Here is a 19,013-nt window from a genome sequence, read left to right on the forward strand (position 1 = left end):
GCAGTCCCCCTCCCACTGCGGCACCGCAGCTCCCTGCCAGCCGTGCTCCTGCAGGACTGACTTTCTTCTGTTACTGACTCCAGACTCCTCCAGCCAGAAAGGGGCCCCCGCGCCTGGTGCGACGCCCCCTCGCAGCTCCCCCAGCGCGAGGAAAATGGCCAATAACCAAGGTAATGACCCGAGCCCTCGCCGCCAGCGCCGCACACACCGCGGGCAGGGCTGGCACAGAGCACTGCCGGCCTTCCCTGATGCTCCTGAAATATTAAAGGCTCTGCCAGCCACTCTGGGATCCTGGTGCAAGCTGGTAAAACACCTGAAGTTATTCTTGGGCCTTGAGAGTGCCACACCAGGGAGCATGGCATGTAGCTCATTAATGTATGAGCATTTTGGGAGCTGAACAGGGTTTTAATGTGGTGTGTTACAACATAAGCTCTGTGGAAGAATTTAAAACTGGTGTTGGGCGTGACTGAAAAAGGCTATGCTAATACATCAGGGCAATTGATTTCATGGGAATTTCTCACGAGCATGAATGTATGCAACAGAGGGATCTGGGGTTTTCCTTACCTGTCTGTAGCTGATACACATATCTTAGCCGTCGCCTGGAATTACCATTTTGTACATATACTTACCCAGATCTGGAACAGGAAAGCACAATTCACAAGATCTGGAAAACAATTTGATTAGAAAAATGTGATTTTTGGATTGAAATGCCATTTTTTCACAGGTAGGAGCAAATTGTAACTTTTGTGATGAGTATCTATTGTACAGTTGACAGTCAAATAGCCATTTAAGCTTTTCCTCCTTTTTTATTCTTTTCCTATATTTAATGACATTCAATTGCATTCTTTCATGGCCAGGCCAGGTCTTGGTCATTCTACAGAGCAAGAGAATTTCCTTTCTGTTGCAGCCATAATGACATAAACAATATTCCCCTTTCTGAAACACGACAGCCAGAAAATGAAAACTCTCTTATCACTTACTATGGCATATAGTTGCAGATTTGGTTCAATAACTCTTAGAGATTTTCAGGAGTATAATAATTGTTTGTTTTCCTTCCTCTTTGTACTCTCTAATTACTTTATTTCATAGTTGCAGAAGGACTACTAAAGGACACACATGACTGAGAAAACAACAGCTTGTCCTTGGATGCTGTTTATTTTATTAATATATACACACACTGAAAATCTAATTTGTAAACTCTCTACCTAGGATGTATGTGTATATGTGGGAGCTCCTCACATGTTCAGTAAAATTACTCTGCCACTCTTGTTGTTCCAAACAGAAAACATAATACTTACAATTATCTGAAATTTCTGTATTAAAACTGTCAAGCAGTGCTGATTTATGTAAACAATTTAGATCTGTAAAGAATATAAATCTTTTTGTTTCCATCTGGAAGTGTAAATTTACTGTTTTCAATTGCCAAAATGCTCACACTAAAAAATATGTAATCCCACAAGCTTTAACTTGTTTCGTGTTCTTGTTAGTGTAAAGCAATACTAAAGTGTACATGGACTCCATTTTCATTTCTGCTCTTTTGAACTTGCCAAACAAGAGCATCTCCAAACCTTTAAATGACCACTGCTTCTGCCATGACACCCAAGAAAAACTACTTGTGATGATTTTGCATTGTATAACAGCTCTGCTCTTTGAACATTTTTTGAACAAGCTAATCAACTCATAAGAAGAACATTATGCAGCTAATCCTAATTACTCTGTTAGCTCCCTGCTTAAATTCTTGTAATCCAAACACAAATAATTTTTTATTGGATTAGACAGTGACGTCTTCCTCTTGATGACAGATCTACCAGCAGACAAGGAAATAGCGCCTGGTGATGGTTTTGCAATCCAGATAGACACAGTTTCATACTTTCCTCTCTTGTAGCTAGTGTAGCAGTCAGTGTTCATGCTTGCTTTATCTGATTGCCCTTGAATGCTCTGCATAATTGTGTAGATGCCTGTCTCTCTGCATCTATTACAGCTCCTAGTTTAACACTTGGGGTAGTCTGCTCTGCAGACAGTCAGCTGTACTCACGTTGCATCAGCAAATGCACTGCAAGTCACAGAGCCACCGAGCAAGTCAGGCTGTGACACTGGTGTGATTTATGTTGCAGGAGAACCCTGCCCAGAGAACGGCAGAAGCCCAGGCTCAGTGTCTACTCACCACAGCTCTCCCAGAAGTGACTACACCACCTATGCCAACAGCAACCACGCCGTGTCCAGCAGCACGGCCACGCCGCCCGAAGGCTGCGCGTCGCACAGCCTGCAGAGCAGCGACGTGGTCATCCACCGCAAGGAGAACGAGGGCTTCGGCTTCGTCATCATCAGCTCCCTCAACAGGCCCGAGTCTGGCTCCACCATAAGTGAGTAAAGCAGCTTTTCAGTTCATAGCTCTCCCAGTTTGCCCCAAATAAAATTTTTAAAAACCCGCTGTCGCTATAGGACACAGAACAACACGAGCGTGCACACTGCTGCTTTCAAGGTGAAGGAAAGGGAAGTTTATTTTCTGATTCTAACATTTACAGTTTTCTAAAAGTAACAGTGAAAGTGCCACACACTGGACAAACTAACAGTCTATCAAATTTCTCTTCCTCTATGAAGGAGTGCAAAACAATAAGTTATTTACAGAAAGTGTGAGAAAGTTCGTTACAAGAATGCTTAGAAAATCTTAAAAAATCAGGGCAACACTCCACAGCAATAGTTTATTTAAACCTATCTGCTAATAATTTATCACAGCAGAGACTTAAACTGAAATACTTTCAATGTTTATTCAGAGGCACTGCTTGTCTTGTCTTCAACAAAACCAAAAGTTACTCTGTCCTCTGGAGCCCTGTGCTTCCCACACTTCTTTGGCTATCAGAGCAACAGAGGATTCACTCACAAAGTGGATTTTGTCTGTTACTATGTCTCAAAGAGACACTGCAAGTAACAAGTAAGGTTATGTGAATAAATTATTCTCCTACATGGAACTTAATTAGACTTTTTTTTACAATCAAGATGAAGTTCAGCAAGTTGAAAAAAAGCTTAGATCACAGCAAACCCTATGACAAGAGCTGTCCAATTATGGGACTGCAGGAGCAACTAGAAGTTGGGAGAACTTCTTAAGTGCAGGTGATAAGAGGCTGATTTAACTGGGTGGAGTATAGACAGCATAAAAATTACAGCTGAGTACAGGGGATAGGTGTAACTCTCTGTACTCTGTAGCACTCTAAAGGCAAGATCTGCCCTTAATAATTATAGCTCACTTTCTGTCCAGAGGACTGATTTTCTCTGTGAGTCAATTTTATTGCTTTAATACAGACATCTGGTGCCACTTGAGCTGTTCTGGGTACATCCAGGGAGAGGTCAGATAGGTGTGACACAGGACCTACAGAGGACTCAAACCCAGGTAGTGGCAGCTGCAGGCACAGGGGCACCTTTGTGTCTTTCCAGTGACATTTGACCCTGAGAGCTGAGCCCTCTGGAAGAAGGAAGCAAAGGAGGCTTTATGTTGAGAGACATCCACATGCCCCACCAAATAATGCTAACCCCAACTGAAAAAACAAAATAAGGGAGATTTATCATTTTTCAAGTTGAAGCCTAGTACAATGTTTCCTCTACACTAAAATATGTTTTGAAGGAACTGGTTTTTTGCCTGAAACTGGTTCCTGACAAAATAAAATCACAATTTCAACTTCAGGGCCAAACACCATTCTTCTAAATTCATACCTGAAAAGCAGTCAAGAGAATACTGGGAAAACCTTATCTCACAATAGCAAGTTACCTTAGAAAACTTTTTTGCAGTATTTCATGATCATGCAGTTATTAAAAATGTTGCTTTTCATGCTACCTCAGCTGAATTTTAAAATTCCATGACTGCTGGAATTAATATTGTAACAAAACCATAGCTAATTAGCCTCTTGGGACTCTGAGTTTTCACATTACTGAATATAATAGCCAAAGAACTGGAAGTTCTTCTGCAGAAGATAAGAAAAGAAAAAAATAATTAATTGTGGTACATATATAGTAATCAGTTAAGTCAGTCATGATTTTTTTCATGAAAATTATTTTATTGAGAGAATTTCTGGTTGAGGCAGATGGAGAGGGAAAGAGGAGAGAAAGAGAAAACCAAAAATTCTGTGACTGGAATAGTCTCCTGAAGATTACAGACCCAGGTTCAAAACCTGCTTTGCCTCCTGCCCTCCAACTTGTTCTTTCAGCACTTTTCTTTCTCCACAAGCAACTGTGTAAGGAGTCATTTTTGACGCTCAGTTGAACACCTCCAATAGTAAAGGGAAATGACAGCCTGCTGTGGAAGTGACAAGAGAATTTAATCAAATAATAACTGCATGGAATTTCAGTGATCCCCAAAAGTACCAAATCCTAAGTTTACAAGAACAGTGAACAAAAAATTACATTTGCTGTAGACAGTGACAGAAAAGAGAAGAAAATACCCTTCCTATATAAATTCTGTTACAAAACTGTAGTAGGAAAAATATCTTGAAAATTCCATCATCTGTCATCAGTAATGAAAACAATCTAAAAATTATTGACTCTTTCTAGAGTAAGAGAGGTTACTTTCTCTACTTAATATTTACTTGGGTGAAGTCATTTAAGCTTTATTAACAGGAGCGTAGCCAGTAGATTGAGGGAAATGATGATACCCTTTTACTCAGCACTCACTGGCATCCTTTCAGAATACAGCAGCTAAGTTTTGGGCCCTTTGTTACAGCAGAGAAACTCTCCTGAGGTACCTTCTATCTTGAAATAACACAAAATCCTTTTATTGAAATGCACAATCAGAAATACAAAGCATACCAACAGTAGGAAAATATCAAAAATGGATATAGGAATATCCATAATATATGATACATCACTATCAAAATGTGGACCTGCATGGCACCATGCTAGGTACTCCTGATAGCAGCAATATCTTAATTGGGTGAGATATTGTGCTCTGGTTCCAGTGTCCCCTGTTTCAGAGGCAGGGCACTTGTTGCCAGCTCCTGTATCCCCATGTGGAACAGAATGATGTTATGCAGACATGCATGCACAGAGTAATGTTAATGTTCTAATTACAAAGCAATTCTGAAAACTTCAAAATGGACAAAATAGGTCAAAAAAGGGAGCATCATGTAGTGCCAGACACTGTTAGGAGCAGCACCCAGGAAGTTGTCTCACTGGGAGCATCCTCAGGGCAAAATTAGGAAGGGTTCCTTTAATAATAAGAATGTTTATTTCAATAACTCTATTCCCTCCTCTACTTTCTTGCAAAAGCAAAAGACTTGAGGTCTTGGAAGAATAGGTATCATCACCACTATTACTCAGGAAGGCAATTAATTATGCACTGACAGTATTTTCCTTGTTGTTGAAATCGCACTTACAAACTGTGTTTTACAGTCCAACAGATTACACCAGCTCTTGTGGAGTACAGGAACAGGCACTTTGTGTCACCAGGTACTTCAAGCCCTGCTGAAATTGAAGCATCATTCCAGCAAGGCTGCTCCTGGCTACAGAGGTCTACTCCTGGCTGCTCCTGCAGGGTCATTGGTTTGCTGCTCTGCAGTTGGGCTGAAGCTGGAGGGGTTGCACAAAGCTGTCCTGTTTGCCAGGAGAGTTTGCTCTGTCTGCAGGACCATCCCATGATGGTGCTCCAGCTGAGTCTCAAATCCCTTCTCCACCCTCTGGTGGGTTGTGGGCTGCACTGCTCCCTCACAGCCTCCTTTTAGGAGTGCTTCATGCTCCTTCTGACCTGAGAATGAGCCATGACAGGCTCAGCAGCTCCCAGAACTAGAGATGAAACTCTTTTTCCAAGAGGTTTAGGGTCCTGGTCAGCTTTTCTCTCGATATGGTTTGCAAGGGGTTTGTTGTTACACTTGGTAGATGAGCCTGCCTTTACTGTGCAGACATATTCAAAATACTAAATGCTAGTTTTTTACTATTGATAGACACAGAGTGAGGACAGACTACAGCCATAATTAGGAAACACACTATTCTTTCAGATTTTGTGATGGGCAGCACTGAAATAGCTGTCAGTTTGATAAATTAACATTAAGTACTTTGGAGCCAGCCTTTAGATATGAATGTCATTTTTCCTTACTGGTACTTGCTTAAACATCCAATTCTTGGAGCACACTTATTTTCCTGTGTCTATAAATAGTAGAAATTTTGTTTCCCATTTGTCAAAGCATTGCTTGGGATGTTCTCTAATCCAGCACAAGGGATTATCTTGCACTGAACTACAGTTGTGATGTGGGGAGATCAGGAGTTGAAAACGAATGACAAGGATTGAATGAAGAGATTTTACAGGGCAAAGCAGGGGCCTAGGAAAGGTCAGCCATGCTTCAAAACTGTATCAGTAAAAAGAGATAAAGTGGATAAATAAAGAGCTGTGCTTGAGTGGTATATCCAGGAGCAAGTAATTTCGCCTAGTGCAGCACGCAGAGGATCGTGGAGTGCTAAGAGATTAAGGAAAGAAAATACACCTGTCCAGGCTCCTGACCTATTTCTAACGAAAGGATTAACTTCCACTGCCTCTAAAATATACTGTTGTGCCTTCCCCCAGATCCTGTTCCAACATTAAAGGGGAATGTGGCTCTCATCCCTTCTCCACACATGAGAAATTATATCTAAAATACTTAAATTTAAGTAATTAATCCACACTTTGCATTAAATTTAGGGAAGTTTTTTTAGGATATCAAGAGAATTTCACTATCTGCAGCCTATGGAAAAGCATTTGCAGACTTCTGGAGGTGACCAGAATGAGATTTATGTCCCAGAATTTTATGGAGTTAATTTTTTCCTGCCTTCTTCATATCTTCCTGTTACTTTTACATTTTGTGTTTGGAATGCAGCTTCATCTAGAATAAGTACTTGTGATCCCCTGTAAATCTCTTTACATCATAATTTTTTTAGAGAGAAACCACGTGTGGTAAACAGACCTTATTAAATTGCAACTTTCAATGAAGTTGGAAAATTGGCAATATTTCCAGGAATTTCACTGCAGCAGGTACTGTCAATTAGCACAGTTATAAAGTGTAAACAAACTGAAAATACCGGCCTAATCAATAAAAAAATTTCAAAAAATTAAAGACTGTGCATACTTGTTATGATCTTCCTCCTGCTTTGCAAAAGAGGAGTTGTAGATTTAATTTGCCCCTACACTGCATGTGCCAGTGCCTGCTGGAATTTGAAAACAGGATAAAACAGAGTCTAATGAAAGAAGTTTCTTTCATTTCTCAAAACATGCAGTCTTAACTAAAAAACATAAATCCAAGCTAAGCCTCAGCTGACTGCAGAAAACTGCATTCTGAGCAAGTCCCATTCAGCTCAGAGTTTCTTTAAATTCCTTACAGTTTAGAGATAAAAACCAGTTTATTGATCAGTGATAGCTGTGTGATCTGTGTTTGTGCAGCAATTTCACCTCTGCTTTGCCTGGGTAAGATGGTGGTTAGGGACATAATTTTATGTGACCAATCCTCAAATTCTAAAGCATACCGAGCTTTGGAAATTAGGATGTCTGTCTGTCCCACCTAGGACATTTTTGGAGCATAGCAGTGAAAACCCACCCACAGTGTGCATCCCCCATGGAAGATATTTGCAGTTTGTGGGCAAGGAATCTGGATTCTCATTTCTATGCAGCTGTGATACTCAGGTTTGAGCTGTTCTGCCTCCTCAGCTACAAAAGCACACTTTCTAAGTATGTTTAAGAGACAGTAAAACTTGCAGCTGAAAGAAAATGCTATATGTGATTTAGTTTCTCAAATCAACATAAGCAATTATCATAGTGAAATAACCTTAAGAAGTCAAAGAGGTTTTTAATATCATCAAAATACACTGCTGCAGTTTGCAAGCATGAAATATTCAATTGTCCATTTGATATTTTTTGGAGATAAATAATGAAGGATCTTAACTGCATTACTCCCCTCTCTAGATGATTTCTGTCCTCCAGTGTATTTCTAAATACATCATTTGGACCTACAGGTGCTGCTCATGTGTTTTCAAAGAAAAAACACTGTGAGTTTTCTTAGCAAAACCCATCAAGACAACCAAAGATTTTCTAGGAATTCCACAGGGCTCACTTTACTGTCATTAGAAGCATTAAAGTCTATGAGTTCCATTATTTTTTCTTAGATCTTCAGCTTTCTAAGGTATGTGCACTCCTTTCTGCTTAGCTTTCTTAGGCAAGCAAATATGCTCCATGTCAGCACAAAATGGGATGCTTCCATTCATAGATTCATTAATCTTATAAAGAAAAGGGATTATTTTCACATGCAACTATGCAGAATGCATACTATTTTTATTTTCCAAATAAGTGTCACATAAAATATCCTATCCATATCAGGAAAATATGTTTTAGCCCTGATGGAAAGTCCACCATACTCAAGTTTTCAGAAATATAGATTTTTCTATAGCAATGAAATTACAGGTGTTTATATTTAATATATTCTTCCAATTAAAATCTGATATGCTGCAGCCTGCTAGTTGAATGAAAACCTTTGCATGTTTAGAGAATTGAGAATATAATAAATATTCATTTGATCACTGTGTAACATTGAAAAGGACATCTGGCTCAGGAAGGCTCATTTGCTTGGCTTACTGTCTATATCTGTTAACACTGGAAAACATTGCAAGAATTTATCTGCCAGAGGGTTTTAATAGATAAAGTATAGGTTTGATTTTTTTTTTCCTTTAACTGATATTTTTTGACATTTAGCTACTATATAGAGGGGAAAAACTGGAGAGTTGCTGTCTAAAAAACAGAGTCTCAACAATTGTGTCTAGAAGGACTGAATAAATGTAAAAAAATTACTGATGTAAATCAGAAAAGCTTTACATATGGTAATATTTTCTTAGAATCCACTCCTTTTTGCTTGTGGGTCTTTCAAATGAGAAGAAATTATTTTCATATTCAAAAAGCAAGAGGCTGGTAGATATATCAGTCTTGTTGAACTTATTCATCAATGGTCTGGGTGAAAGGACAGGGTGTACCCACAGCAAGTTAGCTGATGTTACAAAACTGGGAGGAGAGGCTGATACACCTGAAAGCTCTGCTGGCCATACCTGGGCAGTCGGCAGAGTTGTGGGGACAGGAACTTAATGAAGTTCAAACAGACAAATGCAAGGTCCTGCATTAAGGAAGGAATAAACCCAGGCACCAGCACAGGCTGGGGATGGCTTGTGGAAAGCTGCTCTGTGGAGATGGCCCTGGGGATCCTGCTGGACAACAAGCTGTCCATGAGCTGGCACTGTGTCCTTGTGGCCAAAAAGCACAGTGGTGTCCTGGGGACCAGTAGGAAAAGCATTGCCAGCAGGCAGAGGGAGGTGGTCCTGTCCCTCTACCCAACCCTGGTGAGGCCATATCTGGGGTCTGTGTCCAGTTCTAGGCTCCTCAGTCATGAAAGTCATGAAACAACTCGGGAGGGCTCAGTGAAGAGCTAAGGTGTGGAAACAGCGGAATAATTAGCATTGACTCCATGATTGCAGAAGGCTGATCAATTTTTTTATTCTCTATCCTATATTATACTACACTAATTAAGAAGCTCATAACCCTTACAGACAGCCCCATACAGCTTTGACCTCATTGGTCAATCAATCCAAACACCATCACTAGTGTCCAATTAAGAAATCACCCTTTGGTAAACAAATCTCCATAACACATTCCACATGTGCACAACAACAGGTGCAGCAAGTGGAGATAAGAATTGTTTCCTCATTCTTTTCTCTGAGCTTTCTCACAGCTCCCCAGGAAAATCCTGGGACAGCTTTGCAGAGAGACTGTAGGGGATTTGTGATTGCCACACTAAGGGGGTGATTAGGGAACAGGAACATCTCTCTCACAGGAAAGGCTGAGAGAGCTGGGCCTGTTCCACCTTGAGAAGAGGTGGCTGGCAGGGGGCTCATACCATTCCATACAAATATCTTGAGGGTGGGTGTCAAGAGAGTAGAGCCAAACAATGGGCATTTGGAACAAACACAAAAAGTTCATTCTGAAAATCTTCTTTCCTCTGAGGATGACTGTGCACTGGACCAGGCCCTGAAAAGGTGGTGAAATCTCCTTTTCTGGAGATATTCAAAACCCTTGTGACAAAATTCTGTGCAATTTGCTGTGACTGAACCTGCTTTAGCAGGAGGTTAAGCTATGTGATCTCCAGAGGTCCCTGCAAACACCCTTCTGTGTTTCTGTGATATATGGTGTTAGGAGCAGTATCTGTACTCAGCAACTGCTCTGGGTTGGTGTGCAGCTGACCCAAGCATATGGACACTCAGGTATAATGACACGAAATTTGTTCTCTGTTCTGTGACATGCAGGTGTGGTAAGGATATTAATTTGAATCATGGAGAGCAAAAGTGAGTGATTCTTATCAAATAAAAATATAGAGAAAAATGTAAGTTTCTGAAAGCAGACCTTATCCACTTTCTAAATGCAAAGATTTCCTTTAAATCATTTTGTCTTTAAATTTTTTAATTTAATTTCTTTTCAATGAGCTAAGTGCTGCTCATTGCATGATTAAATACATTCAGGGAAAGCCTCAGCTGCTACAGCCCAACTCTGGGTCAGTTTGTGTTGTAATGCTGTAAATATCTGAGCAAGATTGAGAAGGTGACATTAATGACTTCAAATATCAGAGAAGCTTTGGCACTCTCAAGATTCAAATCTTTCCCAAGTCATGAAATTTTGAAAAATACACTGCAGCAAATTTACATTCCATTGTAAGATCTTTTGTTAGATAAGGTTTCTGCAGCATTGCTACTCTCTGAGAAATTATTTTGGGTCTAGGATTATGCCCTCTGTCTTGGAAGAATTTATTTTATCTTAAGGTAAATATCCAACTATATCACTCCTGAGTATCACATTTTGCATTACTTGATAGTACTAGAGAAAAAGACTCTCTATATCTATTTTGAAGGGCTGTGTGGTTTGTATACATACAAGCTCATTCTTACTAATTTCCCATATTTTCAACAGTTAAAAAATAAGTATTAATCCTTGTTTGCACTAATTTTTCCCTTGCAGTCTCATTCATTGTGTAGTATGAGAGAACCTAGAAATTAATTGTTCTGCAAAGGGACAGCTTGTTTTCTACATTCACTTTTAGCAAAATCAATGGATTTCTTGAAAAAAAAGTCACAAATCCAAGTCTTTCTGTATAGCCTGCTAATATTAAATGCTGCTCAGGAAACTCAGTGTTTTGAAATAAGTGGATCAGATTCTGCGCAAAGTCTCATCCAGGCACAGGCTTCCACTCTTTAATATATACATATGTTTGGAGAACAGCTTGTGGTGATTTGTTAAAAGAGGTATTAATAGTTCAGTAAAAAAAAAATTAAGGCTGATAGGAAACAATTACACAAGTCAGGATTTGGGACTTCCTTTAAAAGGTTACATCATTAAATGCTCTGCTCAGATAAAAATAAGACCCAGAAGATGCAATTTAAGAAAAAAAAAGGTATTTTATGTTAATAAAACCCTAATTAAATGCCAGACATGGGAGGTTTCTTTCCAGGAAGAGACTTGCCACGCTGGGAGAGACCCAATAGGCACACAGCTCCTTGCTGTCCCTTTGCTGTGACCAGTAGCAGAGAGAACAGCACATACAGCAGACAGGACCTTTCCCAGGCATTGTGTCAGCTTTTACAGCCAAGGTTTTCTGATTTATTCAGAAATAATAATTTCTGTGTACACCCCTATAAATTGGTCTAATCCCTTTTTTAATTCTTTTCTGCCCCTCCAGAAGGTTGCCCCAAATTCTCTTTTGGAAGGTGTAGACAGCGAGTTCACAGACAATTCCTTTGAGCAGAGGCTTCTTTTCTGCTTCTGACTTCCATGCTCCCCTTCTCTGAATCTTTGTGACTTCATTGCTATGATTTCTGAGATGAGGGTACTGAAGCAATTAGCAATACCAAGACTTTAGGTGCACAGCATTAAATAGCAATAGTTTGTTTCACTTGTTACTCTTTTAGAACTCTCAGTGTCATATGGACTGTTTTAATGAGTTTATGTTTTTAGACAAGTAGGCACACATTTCAAGGTCTCTTGAGTGATAATAATTAATTTAGGGTGCATATCTGCTTAATCTTAGGCAGGGTTATTTTTTCCTTGCTTGCATAATCTTGCATTTCTTTTCATGAGATCCTGTCTGCCACTTCTTTCAACCCACTCCCTACTGACAGTTTACAGCTCTTCCCCACTTGTTTTAGATGTGACCATTCTGAACAATAAAAATTCTCCATTATGGAAATTCACAGTTCATTTCCACCTTTGCTCCTTAGTTTTTACCTCATTAATCCCCTATGAGAGTAGTTCCTTCTTATCCCTTTGAAGTAAGTATTTCACTACCAAAGGCTCTCTCTAAAAACTGAAAGTTTTCTAACATATTTTAACGTGGGGGTTTTTGTGAACAACCTACACATCAGATAATCTGCGTCCCTTAGAAGAATTCATGCTTGTAAAGAAAAAAGCCCTAAATAAATCCTCCCATCCCAAGGAAGCATTTGGGACCATGGCAGCCAGGATTTTGTGGCTTAGGAGGGTGCTCAGGCAGAGTCCCACTGGGAAGAGAAGCAACGAACAGAAATTCCTCAGGATAATATTATCCTGAGAGGGAAGGAGCCAGGAGATAAATGTCTCCTCATATTATCTAGAAATGTGCATGAACCAGTTTCTGCTGCATGGCCATGAGCTCCTCTAGTAAGTCCCTAGATTTGCCCATAAAACCTTATAGAGCATAGCAGTGTAACCTTGAATCCAACAGAGATTCAGATTCCTTCTGCAAAATTTCCCCACACCCTACTTTGCAGCAAGATCAAATGGCAGCATATGGCACCAATACAGCCTGAGAAGAGGAACATTAAATCCCCAAATAGCACAGTGGAGTAGAAAAGGTACCTTGACAGACACAAGTTTTCATCTGATGGTCACCTACTGTTGATCCTTTCATAACACAACAGAATGAAGGGAGTTCAGGGATACCAAAACATTTAGAGTAGGTACCTTTATCAGGAAGGTGAAGACCATTAGGCTTAAAGGGAAGAAGAAAAGAACACCAAGTTCCTCGTCTTTCTCCCCCCCTTCCTTTGTCTCAGGATTTGGATCTGAGCTGGAGTCTCGTGGCTCTCCCACCTCCAGCTTCAGTTTCAGCAGACATCTCAAACATGCAGACATCTGCTCTATTCATTTGGCAGGTACAAGAAGTCCAACCAAAAATTTTTCTGCCAAATTAATTGGACTTCCCACCCCCCACCCTCCCACACCCCTTACTACTGAAATTATGTCTCCACTTACGCTAGCAAAAACATCTTTAGGTATGGAAATGACAAGCATGGAAACTTTAGTTGTGGCATCTCTACCATATTTCCCCTTCTTTCTTACTACCGAAATTCTTACTTTTTTACATAAGACAGTCTTATTTTCAGATCTCCACTAATATACAGTCAAGACATGACAATATCAGACAGATCTTTTATTACATTTGCCAGAAACAGGCAGATTTTAGTATTAGTTTAAGTGATTCTTGCTGATGCTTTAAGAACAGATTTTATGAAAAAAGCACTTTGTAAACATAAACTGTTTAAGAGTCAAGTTACTTTTTTATTTGTTTGCTCACTGATATGTATGTATGGCAGTTATATGTCTTCATTAAGGGCAAAATAAACACAATTTTTTCTAGAAAGTGTAGCTATACATATTTAATCTATTTTAAAACATAGAAATGTTTAGACACTGTAACATAAATTCAGTGCTTATTTCCTAAGCAACAATGCATTTCTGACGTCCATTTGTTGTGTCTGTGTTAGTAAAGTTGTGTTTTAATTTATATTCATGCCGGAACCATAGTGGTAAACAAGAATGCACTTTGATTGTGGCTCGCACTTCAGAGTACTCACTTATATTTTCAGTGTTCCAAAAATTAATTTTTAACACTGTAAACACTTACATCCATATTAGAAACAAAAGTCATTTTGAGGTATGTCTATTGTGACTTTATATCAGATGTGCAGTCTGTGTTAGTCACCAAAACATTCAGTAAATGTTTATCAAGGTGCTAAGCAATTTCTTCTGCAGCAATGTATTCTGAACACATCTTTTAGAGCTTTGGTTTATATGAGCATTGATAATCTAGATATTTCTAAAAAATATGTTTGAAGCATCTTTTGTTTCATTTTTCCAAGTTCTCTGTAGATAATTAAATGTTAAGGTTATATTATTTTTGAAGAAAGAGGCACACTGGTTTTAACACCAATTTAAAGGTGGATAGTGAGGCTGAGCTGCTTTGTGCTGTTTTCCAGGACTGAAGTGTGGGACTGCAGAGGAATACTCAAACACCATTAGGATATTAATAGACTATATAGTCCTTTAATTGTGATAAGCATATTTATGAGTACTTGGGAGAAAGAAAAATAGCATGCTCTTTGGGGAGCCTAGAGAAAATACTCAGCTCTAGCATATTAATTTAGTTAAAAAACAGAATATAATAGAGTAGAAACACTAGTCAAAAAATCAAGAACAATATTTGGAAAATTTAATGAAAATTGAGAGAAGAGACAAAACAAGAGCATGGATGGAGTAAACAGAAATGTGAAGAACCACAGAGAGGAAAAGGAGAAGTTTTGTTCTGTAATGTTTTAAGAGGGCTGAGATCTTTTGATGTAGTACATGTCTATGTACTCATAGCTAGCTGTCAATTCAATTCTATTCATTTATTATTAATACCTAATTAGAGAGCTGCACATCTCAATAAATCTTCAGTATTATTTCTACTTATCCATAAACACATTTGGATGGAGGAGAACAATTTCATGTACAATTTCATATGTATTTTCAATAACAATTTTTTGTATATAAAATTAATAATACTTTTGGTGCCTCTATTGCAACATACAAATAAAGAAATTCTGTAAAACAAGAGGTGGGAGACAATTTATGACTGCTACTTATTGTATAAATTTATATCCTTTCCCTGTTTTAATGCCTTATTGTTTCCCTGATGTGCTTATTATGTTGTTTCATGCCAGGTTTGCAAAATAGCTGAATTATAAACTTTGGACTTCATATGTATATGCCATGTGTATATATGCATCTGGATTCTGAATTTTTAGTGAAAAAACACAGTACTGTGTTACTGCAAATGACATTGCATAAGAATTTATATTCTTATATGCTTTTACACAAGCTGCTTTTTAATTAATATAAAACTTCCTTCTAAAATGAACTGATTTTCTTTCATTTGTGAACATCACCACTTGTTTCAGCACATGTTAACTGTGTCTATTGTCTCTTGTCTAGCTGTACCCCACAAAATAGGGCGGATAATTGATGGAAGCCCTGCAGATCGCTGTGCGAAACTTAAAGTTGGAGACCGGATCTTAGCTGTGAATGGCCAGTCTATTATTAACATGCCTCATGCAGATATTGTGAAGCTCATTAAAGATGCAGGTCTCAGTGTAACTCTTCGCATCATTCCTCAGGAGGGTAAGTCAATGGCCCTTAAAGACAGGAAGAAAATTTTAAGTAGCCTCCAATTAGCTTAAATTATGTCACCACTTGAAAGAGCATCTTTTGTTCTCCTTCCTCCGCTGTAACGTGCAGCACACCAGAATTATGAGCTTAGAACTGGCTCAGATAGGATCTGCATTCTTGAAAAGGTTTCCAGTTATGAAAGGGGTATTTAAAGCAAACCTGGAGAAACCTGACACAGAGAGAGAAAGAGGATATTAAGGTCTTTTGCAAGAATTGTCTTCTACATGGAAAAGCACTCTACAAGAGAGACAAGTTTTGAGTTCATTCCTTTATATCTTGCTATAAGCCAAGCCAAAGTTTGACAAAGTGATTCACAAGAGACTGCAATGGTTGTCACCAGGCATGTTCGGCCACCAGCTATGTGTGACAAAAAGTGATGTGAAGGAAGAGTTCAGATTTGGCAGTTTCCTCCATCACTATCACATAGTGATACATCACTGTAAATGCACAAGGCAGGAAAGAACTGAACCCTAAATTATCTCATTTTTAGGGTGAGGATAAGGGGATAGACTCATTATTCTGGTCATTGCTCCACATCTAATCAGTGAAGATCTTTTGATGTTGGTTCCTTGAGGTTTGGGGTTGATTTCAGGGCTTTTTTTAGTTTAACAATGTGCTGCACTGCTGCATGAATTGTACCACAGTAATGAGACCATGTCTTTATATCTCAGCAACAAATACCAGTAGAGCTGGGAATGACACACAGAAAGTAATGGAATTACTTAATGATCCATGGCCCAGTTAGATGACCTTCATCTTATGCTGCTGCATCCAGCAAAGGGACAGGGAAATTGTCTGACACTGGTCACAGACTGCAACTGAGAGAACTCATCTACTTTGTTAAATGAATTCAGTGAAGGGAAAAACACAAACATATGCACATTTAGAATTCACTTCAATTAGCACCCTTGTAATTACTGGAGGTCAGCTTTACAGGCATCTAAAACAAGTGTGTTACTTCATACAGTCCATGAAGTTTGTTTAAGCCTCTCTGGTATCCAGGTTAAATAACATCATTAATAGTTTAGTGTTAGAGATGGATACATTAAATTAGAAAGAAAGCAGAGGTGCAGCTGACTTGCAGTACTACAAGATGTTCTCAGGTGCTAGTGATGAGAAATCATCTGTGCCAAGGCACAGCTTCCCTGTGTGACTGTGTGACACTGGACACCTCATTTGCCTTCTGATATTAGCTTCTCAGCTTAGAAAAATTGGTAAAAAATCTAATACCTCTGTAATACACTTTCAGGTAAAAAATACCATATAAATGCAAAGCAGTTTTAGAAGCAGCTCATGATTTGACCAGTTCATCCATAGTTATGAGAGTAATGTAGAAATGAGGGAAAACATTTCCAATCTTCCTCTCTAAAACTTGCAATACAAAAGAGACTTGCAGATGCAAAATGGGCAATTACAGCCTTAAGCATAGTAATTACACAGACAAGTACTGCTTATGCCTGCATGAGGAGTGTTTTAAGTGCAAATATACAAGCTTTTTTTGACAATTAATCCTAAATTGAAAATATTTGCAATAAAGTAGCCAAAATTTTTTATAATTGTGGGCATAAATTAGATAAGTAGAGAATATGTACCCATAGGGAAAAACTCACATGTTAAAAGTTTAAAAATAAACCACATGAAAATTAAAACTAGATTCAAATGTAAAACTAGGCAAGATCTGTATCATGTGTAGCTCTTGCTGTTAGGGATGCTCAGCCATATGTGTGTGTCCATTTTGTTTGCTTTGCACCATGCCACACTGGCCTCACTCCTTCTGTTGCAAGGAGGAATAGCAAAAACATATTTGCCTTTGCTGTTGATAATGCAGGAACTTCAGCAGTGCTCTGTCCTCCTGTGGGCAGAGTCTTTCTCATTTATGCATCCTAACAGGTAATGGTGAACAGGACTGTGCTGGTGTGTTGGAAAAAATACACTTGATATGAGCTCAGTACAAAATGAGTCTTCCCCCAAGTCCAGCAGGAAGCCTGAATGAAGATTGGCATCTTTTATTTATGGCAAAGCAACAAAACCATATTTCCTATGCCAATCTCTCTGACTTTTTGGAATTTGTGTTGTTTGGAAAGAATGATTCTGTTTTTCTGCACTGTTCCTATGTGGAACCTCAGTCATTTGACATAACACAGTGAAATAAACTATCAGTTCAAATGGTTAGTCAGAATTTTTTGAGATTGGGTTTACTGGTTTACTGTTCACAGTCCCCAAAAATTTAAAGACAAAAAATTTTTGATAAGCTCAAAGACAGCAGGACCTAATATGTTCCTAACACTAAACACCAGTGTTTTAGCTTTTGTGACAAGGTCTATCATCCCACTGGAGAAAACAGTAAAATGTTCATTCTCTCAAAATGAATTTTTTTCGAAATGGAAAGCATTTCAAATATCTTGTAGCTGTGCTAAGGCACATGAAGGACAGGGAGGAAATTCAGGACAGCCAGCACAGCTTTACCAAGAGTAAGTCCTGCCTGACCAACCTAGTGACCTTCTACAGTGGAGGAACTACATCAGTGGACAGCCATGGACAAGGGAGGATCTACAGGTCTCACCTATCTGGACATCTGCTAGGCCTTTGACATGGTAGCCCACAGCATCCTTCTCTCTAAACTGGAGAGAGATGAATTTGATGAGAGGACTGTTCAGTGGATGAGCAGGTTGAGGGAAGTGATTGTGCCCCTCTACTCTGCTCTCATGAGACCTGACCTGGAGTTCTGAATCCAACTGTGGGGTCCTCTGGACCTGTTGGAAGCAGTCCAAAGGAGGTCATGAAGGTGACCAGAGGGCTGGGGCATCTCTCCTATGAGGAGAGGCTGAGCAAATTGGTGTTGTTAAGCCTGGAGAAGACAAGGCTCCAAGGAGACCTTATTCTGACCTTGCAGTACTTAAAGGTGGCTTCTAAGAAATATGGGCATAGACTTTTTAGCAGGGCCTGTTGTGGTAGCACAAGTGTTCTTACAGCTTTGAACTAAAAAGGGACAGATTCAGACAGATATAAAAAAGAGTTGGTTTTGGTTTTTTTTAATGATGAGAGTAACAAAACACTGGAACAAGTTGTCCAGAGAGGTGGTAGATGCCCCATCCTGGCATTCCTGTCAAAATTCAAGGCCAGGTTGGGCAGGGCTCTGAGCAGCTTGGTCTTGTTAGAGATATCCCTGTTCATTGCAGGGGGATTGGACTGGGCAATCTTAAAGTGTCATTCCAACCCAAGCTCTTCTGTGACTCTATGATTCTATCATTCCATCATTCTGTGATCTGTAATTCTATGGTTTAAAAGAATATGTGAAACGTGGAAGAAATTTCCCTTGTTCAGTTGTGTTTTAAATAATGACAGTGTCAACCAGAATTATAGAAGTCACCAAGATTTCGAATCCCACAGACTATCAAAAGGAGACCATTAGGTTCAAATGTCTTAAAATCTAATTATAACCTGAGCAAGTGAAAGCGACAAAGCATAAATTTGCCAACGCAGCGCGTGACCAAAAATTATCATTGTGTACCTT

The 19,013-nt window shown here is 39.1% G+C and overlaps 1 protein-coding gene across 18 annotated transcripts in view; it reads left to right on the forward strand.

Moving 5' to 3' along the window:
• Window positions 1–19,013, forward strand: part of MAGI2 (membrane associated guanylate kinase, WW and PDZ domain containing 2) — a 702,271-nt gene that overhangs the window by 636,834 nt on the left and 46,424 nt on the right. For 14 of the 18 annotated variants that reach the window (XM_074538810.1, XM_074538811.1, XM_074538808.1 and 11 more), the window contains 3 exons: window positions 84–170; window positions 2,115–2,363; window positions 15,266–15,451. In XM_074538810.1, the coding sequence (XP_074394911.1) occupies window positions 84–170; window positions 2,115–2,363; window positions 15,266–15,451 (522 nt within the window). The remainder of the gene's footprint in view (window positions 1–83; window positions 171–2,114; window positions 2,364–15,265; window positions 15,452–19,013) is intronic. The other 4 variants (XM_074538803.1, XM_074538812.1, XM_074538805.1 and 1 more) reach the window with 1 other exon arrangement.

This window comes from Zonotrichia albicollis, chromosome 4 (assembly GCF_047830755.1).
Source record: "Zonotrichia albicollis isolate bZonAlb1 chromosome 4, bZonAlb1.hap1, whole genome shotgun sequence".
NCBI classification, from domain to species: Eukaryota; Metazoa; Chordata; class Aves; order Passeriformes; family Passerellidae; genus Zonotrichia; species Zonotrichia albicollis.